The 7,841-nt window shown below is 37.8% G+C and overlaps 1 protein-coding gene across 1 annotated transcript in view; it reads right to left on the reverse strand.

Annotated features, from left to right (window-relative positions):
* Positions 1-2,247, reverse strand: part of DGCR8 (DGCR8 microprocessor complex subunit) — a 10,910-nt gene extending 8,663 nt beyond the window's left edge. The window contains exons 1-3 of the mRNA XM_009997649.1: positions 1,525-2,247; positions 916-1,078; positions 8-71 (exon numbers count right to left, since the gene is read on the reverse strand). Of these exons, the coding sequence (XP_009995951.1) occupies positions 8-71; positions 916-1,078; positions 1,525-2,247 (950 nt within the window). The remainder of the gene's footprint in view (positions 1-7; positions 72-915; positions 1,079-1,524) is intronic.
* Positions 2,248-7,841: the final 5,594 nt, after the last annotated feature.

Consider the following 7,841-nt stretch of genomic DNA (forward strand, 5'->3'; position numbering starts at 1 on the left):
AGGAATGCCTGAGTTATGGAATGTCATGATCCATCCATCTGGCAAAGGTTCTGTAGGAGGGCGGCCACGACCTTTAAAGCAAAGAATGGCTTTAAGCTTGGATAGGCTGCTTAGAAGAACAGAAAAAGAATCAAAGTTTAATTTTTCTTGCTCTTTCTGTCTCAAAGGATAAAATGACACTGAAACAAGACTAAAAAAGCTTTGTAAAAAGGTTTTGTTCTGCTTTATTAAAAAGGTTTATGCTTCTAACGCACATTAAATCTTGCAAAATTACAGACTTTGGTATGTTTTCAACTGAAAAGCAATAATAGCATTAATTTTTATACACTGCTTTGTTCATTTCACCAGTGAATCTTCTTCTGCTAAAAAAAAATCAATGTTGTAGTAAACTGCTTATGCTTGCAGTCAAGTTAATAATACATAGTCTCATTCCTTTCTACTCCAGAAATCAGAGAATGGTCTCACTCCTCTCTACATCACAAATCAGAGACCTGACTCATCTTAGCTGGGTGTTTCCTGGCAATCCTATGTTTTTTCAGAGAGAAAAGCTGTCTGGTTTCTTATTTTAAAATATAGTGAAGCTGGAAAATATCCCCCTACAGCAGGTTCAAATTTTAATTCTGATTATTTTCAGTTACATTCTTCCAGACTGGTTCACATTCTCAGCTCTTCCTTATTAGTGGCTTATAATAGTTACACAATGAAACTTAAAAAATCTAAGCCAGTGACTTTCATAATGTTTTTTTTAACATAGTATTACATGCATAAACACTCCAGGTACAGCAATTTCAACAACATAAGTTATATAACTCCAGTAGGAAGAAATTCACAATGATCACTAACAGTCTTCAGCTGTTTCACAGGACTGGAGACAAAAAGCAGATCGTTCTTGTTCACTAATTAACATTCACTTACTTTTAAGTACAGTTTTAATTTTGGTCATCATTGGCTGCACACTTGTTTCTCCATCAGATTGGTGATCACTTTCACCACCATATTTCTCATTGTCTAGTCTCCTTGTTTTGGGTGCTCGAAGACCCTCTTCCAGCAGAGCATCCACATCATTATCAAAGTCATCCTGAAAGAGACTTTATCAGACACTATCCTTCTGGGTCTACTGACCTCCCTTTCCCCTCACAAAGTATAAATTTTCTCTATGCACTTCCATACTGAGAGAAACAAGAAATTTCCAGTGATCCCAGTAAAAAGACTGAAAAATAAGAAAATAAGTTTTTGTAAGTGAGAACTGGTATTTTTCATTATAAAATAAGCTGCAATTGTGTAAGAAGCCTTTTAAATGTTATTTTTAAACAAGACTATAGAAGCTGACACACAACTCAGAAATCTAACCAGATAATTTACAGAAGTTTTCAGCCAAAGTTCTTTCTTTGAAAAGCCTGCATTGTTGACTCAAATACTGCATATTTCTAGAAGTGACTGTTTCAGTGAACATCTTTGTGTATTTTTTTCTAGCCACTTGGCTAGAAAAACTCTTACTCACCAAAAGCCTGTGGATTTACTTACCTCATATGAGTAATTCAAGGTTTCTTCATCCACTTTATCTCTTTGAACGATAGCTTTAGATGTGAATCCTCCTCCTTCTTCATCTATTTCCATCAAATTGTCGGTAAAATCTTCTAGCTCATCCAGAACTGCATATTCCACTCTCTTTTCCTGATCAATATCATTTTCATCATCCTTCTTGTCATCATTTTCACCTCCTATTCCTACAGCTTTACCATTACTACCACGAAAAGGACAAACATGCAAATCCCCATTGACATTATTAACACCAAAATCTGTATCTGCCTTATAATCCTGCTCAATTCCAGTGTACAGAACTTTCCTATCTTTGCTTTTGCAGCTTTCTGTAAAGCTAACACTAATCTTTACATCTTTAAGTAACTTAAGATCTGGGGTGAACTTTCGAACTGAAGGTGCATGACGAGCAGTTCTTGGGCTTTGGTCACTATTGTTAGGGTCTATTATAAGACGACTTTTGTAGCAGGTAGATCCCTTTGTGAGAAGCTGTGTTCTGCAGATACTGTGCGTGTCCCCAGCAGGGGTATCTGACTGTCCATCACCACCAGAGCCAACGTCCATTACCTCTGCGTCACTGGACGTTTGCAGGGGAGGTGGTGGAGGCTGTTCATTAGGCGGCAGAGGTGGGGGACAAGTATGATTCTCCACATTCATTTCTCTTGCAGGTTCTTTAGGGAGGGGTGGTACATGTTCGTATTTCTCCATTTCTAAAACTGTTTTTTTTAAAAAAACAATGCTCTAATAAATGTTTATATCTATATTCCTAACATGCATAAGTCCATCAAGATTGGCTTATCATGTTCTATTCAATATGCAACACTGATGATTCAGTTAAGCTGACTACATTGTTCTTTTCATTAATGTAGACAGCTTTCAGAATCACTGTCTCAATTATTGGAAATCACAATGCATTCAGCTTAAATAGCTGAAGACTAAGACTGCATCTTCATTGGAAAAGCAGGTCTCTCTTTTTTCTTCTTTCAACCTACAAGAAGAAGAAGAAGAAAAAAAAAAAAGATCTTCGTCACAGAAAAAAAATGGAAGTAGCATCCCAGGCAAAAAGAAAAAATGTCACTCCTTCCAGCATAAAATTCAAGTAGAAGAGTGACATTCCTACAGTGAAAAACACGCAGTATCTTGATACCATTTTGAGTGAGGCTGAAATTAGATTGCTTTTACTGCTTGATCTGTATACCAGCATAAGAATTTGTTAGCACACAGTTGCCTGGATAATTTGTTGACTATCTTTGCCTGGTATAGCAGGCAGGGAATTAAACATAGCATCTGCAGGGACCAGACTGAAAACTGTGCATTTGGCAGGGGATTCTCCCATTGTTTAAAATAACCTGGTATTTGAGCCATACTTACCCACACAGGAGAAAGGATAATTAGCTGACAGTTTAAGACAATCTGCAAAACCAACAAGACTGTAACAACTATGGCCTTACAAGACACACAGCTTTTAAAAAGTTTTTTGTCATATTTTTAAAAAATCAGTGGAAGTTTTAAAATGAAATCTCATAATTTATTAAAAATTCTCTTTAAAGTAATTTATTAAAAATTACTCTTTAAATAACAAGATATTAGACATTTGATCTTATTTTCTGTATTATTATGGACAATATTTGTTATGCCTGAGGAATTCGGGTCTAGATACATAGTGTTAGCTTCTTGAAGACATTTGGAAGCCAGTGATTTAGGTAATTTAACCTGGCCAAAATAAACAATTGCTCAAGGAAATTTTCTGCGGCATCGGGTGGTATGTGTTTTGGGTTAGATTTTTCACATCAAGTGGGTTCTTTCTACCATGTCTATGATGGTTTCTTCAATTATACTTTTGTCATCTGTGCAGAACTACAAGCACCTGGTGAAAGGAAGCACAATTTCTTAACTGCTAATTTAGTTTCTCCAAGTCCCTTCATGCCACGCCAAACTGGGCTTATATCTTATATCTATATCTACCTTATCTCTACCTTACTCTGCCCAAGACAGCCAGCTGGCTGAACCTGCTTCATTTGAAGTATTTCCAGGTAGTGGAAAAACCTTACCAAGTATTTTAGAAAGATAAGCTCTGAGTCCTTACCATAGCTGTGTAACATTTGACGGCAACAGGGCAGAACATTGGGTTGTCATGAGGGACTTGGAGAAGCCAAATATAATTCTCTAATGTATTGCTATGCCAGCCCAGGCAGAACAAACCTACAGCAATATCCAAACACCAACTAAGGCAAGGCAGGAAGCTGGGAATCAGGAGTTACAATGGGATCAATTAAAATTTAACAGCTCACAGAAGCTACCTACCTGGAGGCTGGAAGAAAGCAAAATATACAACAGAACAAACTATTATTTTACTGATTTGGCAATGAAGAAGGTTTTGCTGTGATAGCAGAATATTTCACGTTCTGTGATTTTGTTCTGTTTGTTTGCTGGTTTTCTATATACTCAAAACTATGACTCATTCAAGAGGCTGAGCTTGACATGCATTGCAAAATTACTGAGGAAAACAGACTCCATTTTGATAACAGCTCTACAACAGTCTTATCTCCTCCGATTCAAACATAGTACCTTCTAGAATGAAAAACAGATCATTCACCAGTAAGACAAGCAGTTCTATGTATTTAAATCCATTCCATTCTACAAGATGATCACACAATCACCTGAGCAGTGATCAACTACTTCTTTCAACAGGTTCTGAAACACCTAGTGTTATACAGAACACTTCTAGAAATATTTTTCTAATGACCTTCTCCCTTTCTCATCTTCAAATTAAAAAAAGTGAATGACAAATTACTAAGTTCTTCACAATAAATTATTTGTGCCTTCATCATTAATTCTGAACAAAAGAATCAAAAGTCACAGTACAAGTTCAGTAACTCCTAAGTAATCAAATTTTTCTACCTTAGAATCTTTAGAAGACTCTTGAAGGAGCAAATAGAAGTAATTTACACAGAAATGAAACACTGAAATGAGTATTCTAGAATTCAAAAGAGCACTACCTACCTTCCCATATGACCAAGGAGCTACCTGGCCCAACTTAAAAGACTGTTTTTGACATGACTGTGAATGCAGTTTCCACATCCCTGACACACATCCTGCTCCTATGCTATAGAGTGTTTTTCCACCACTAATGTTAAAACACAATAAATTAATCTTTACCTGCCTGGCTTTGGCAGTTTGCTGATGCTACACCTCCGCTCTTCGCAGAAAAGATGTCTTGTTATTATATCAGAACACTATTAACAATGACATTCTTGTTGTCTTCCCCTTCTTGTCAGCTTTGAAATAATGAATAGCACACTAAATCAGTGCCAGAGATTGTCTACTACTCAGTACACACACTGTGGCCAGAAAAAATACTGGAACAAGATGAGCCTAAACAAGCTTTTACATTTCTGTCCATAAAGCTGCTACATCCCTAGGGTAACAGTCTGGCAGCTCTACAGTTACAGTGAGCTACAATACCTTCGTATAAGCTACAAAAAGGCAGGGAAAAGCAGGGTAATACTGGTCCAGTTCCCATCTTCTTTCTGCCAACTGATGTTACAATATGCCCCTTTATCTCAGGGGCTGGAAAAAAAACTAAACAAAACCAAAACAAACCTACAACAAAATCCATGAAGACTTTCCCTTAGATATCAGGTATTTTAGAAGACAGAAGGCATGAAACCTAAACGAATGAGTTAGAAGACAGAAGGGGTGAAACCTAAACGGATGAGTTAGATGAGCCTCCAGGTTAAAAGCAGCCAAACAGACCTTAGATCAAGAAAATGCAATGACGACACATAAAAGTAGACTTAGCAAACTAGGTTATATAATATTAGAATACAACATAAGTTAGTCTGCTTATTGTCATCCTTAATTAACATGCCCTGAAAGAACAGATTTTATTGTCTAAGGCTCTACCAAGTTCCAACAACAGTTTCCTTAAGGACACCTGAAAAAGCTTTGGCACACCACTGACAGCTGCAATAGCCACTACGAAACACTGAAGAAACTCTGGATGAACAGCTGGAAATATGAATACACAGCTGCAGATCACCAATACATGGAAATCTCACACTTTTAATTGCCTGCTTTTATTTTGAAAAAGTTTAATGTCACAAAGTAAACTCAAAGAAACAGATACACAGTGGATATCTGCAAACTGCACAGGTCCCAACTAAAGCAGTATCTTAGCTAAGCTGTTTTGTAGATGTCCTTTGAAAACAGAAAGAAAAAAAGCCAACCACTTATTTGTTTAGTAATTATCACTGCCTATTCCTGCAACCAGAACAGACAAATCAGGGGACTGCATGAGGAAAGCACAGAGGGAAAAGGGTGTCTCTCTTGAAAACAGGAGAAAAACACAATCTTAAAGTTTTTAGCCAGCACTGCCCGAAACTCAAAGGGAAACTCTTCTCTATATAGCATGTCAGCAGTCTTACAAGTGAGTTGAATGAATGAAGAACATATTTACTTCACGTAGGTACAATCACGAACAAGGAACAGCACAACACAGATTCTCTCTTCAAAAATCACTTTTAAAACAAAACCGGATTCCTTGTCAGAAACTACTTACTTCACATTCAGTGGGCCCCAAAGGGAAGAGTAGCTCAGAAAAAATTCTCCTTATTTTCTACCCAAATACAAAGTCTTCCTCATTCTCCAGCTCCTAATGGCAATTCTGCAGAGCAATATTTATGAGACACTGATTATGCTTAAAGATCCACATAGATTTAACCCTTATAAAAATAATTAATTGTTCACAACCATCTACCTTCTTTTTATTATACCTATACTTTTTGTATCTTTTAGATACAAACGGTCCCAAAAATAAGTTAATTTTATTAATTATCAACTGCTAAAAAAAAAAACAAAGCCAAAAAACGACCCCAAACCAAGGAGATTAATTTATTTTGCTTAAACCAGAAGGAAGTCTCAGAAGAAAAATGTCCTGTAAAACAGCTACTTCATACAGGACCTAATTTCTCTCCCTATTATCAGCTTTAGAATAGAAAGATCTTTAAGGAAACAACCACTTCGTTTAAATCACCAAGGCACTCTAAAAAAAGGCAGTCACTTTATCGGTGGCAAATACAGAGAAGGCTACTGAACTTCTCTTGTTCATAAAACTTCACCACATTTTAGAACAAGCAGAGTACACAATTTCTGAAAAGGCACCCTCAGAAATGGCAAAGCAGTTGCTTCTTTTAAAGCCTGACCAGTTTTCTGGCAGGGTATAGATGGTTTCAATTAACTGTAAAACAGGAAACCGTTCTTTAAAAAGACCTGCAAATCAAAGCCTCAGAAGAAGAAATGATATATTTACTTTCACATCACAAATAGCTTTGCACTTGTTAGGAAAAACAACAGATGGAACAAGGAACGAATTTCCCTCCTTATTCTTTAAAAAAGCAAATTAAATCTGGCAATGAAAAGGCACTGCCCAAAAGAACCAGTGGCCTAACTCCTCAACCAGAATTAAAAATAGGAATACTTCAGTTTAGTTAGAAGACATACGCTAACTCCAAAGTCTGCAACTCACAACTTAAGGGAGTAAGGAAATTGAATTCACCCAGCAAACCCTCAATCCCAGTTCATGAGTGATGGCTGGATGTTAGGGAGCCCACTCTCTCGTTGAAAACAGACTTTTAGAGCTGAACCTGAAACCTAAGGAAAGAAGTGCAAAAGAGAGATTTCTATTTTTCCATCCAAAAAAGGTGAACGAAGTTAGAATAAACCTTTTGGAGACCGAATGAGATAATGTAAAGGAAAATATACCTGTGTACTTCATTATTAATAGAGAAACACATTAATCCTAAGTGTTACAGACAGTCACACCACCTTATCTTCACCATCCCAACACACCAGAACTTAAAAAAGTGAATGGACACCCGGACACACGTTGGTGAAGGGCTACCTTCCTCCTAACGCTGCAGGGGAGGAAAGACAAGCTCTTCTCCCCGATATAAAATAATGTTCAGTGGAAATTCTCCTTCTCGCTCTCCCTGTACCCTAAGACACATCTGCGCACCACTGCGAGACACGACGGAGCGTAAAAACTCCTGCCAGAGTTGATACTCCCCGTCACCCCCTGACAAGGGGGTAGAAAGACATGGCGTTTCCTTTCCTTGTACTGCCCTGAATGCAATTCCACGGCGGGGGCAACTACAGAGGTAGCTGAGGGCAGGCAAGAAGCAAAAAACCAACGCTTCCCCTCAAGAAAACCCTGAACAAACCTTAACACCAGCTCTGACGAAAAGACGCTGCAGCCGGGGCGGGGGAAAGCGCCTCACGGCGGCCCCCGCCAGGCAAGGCAG

This window comes from Chaetura pelagica, unplaced genomic scaffold (assembly GCF_000747805.2).
Source record: "Chaetura pelagica isolate M959 unplaced genomic scaffold, ChaPel_1.0 scaffold45, whole genome shotgun sequence".
Lineage (NCBI taxonomy): Eukaryota > Metazoa > Chordata > Aves > Apodiformes > Apodidae > Chaetura > Chaetura pelagica.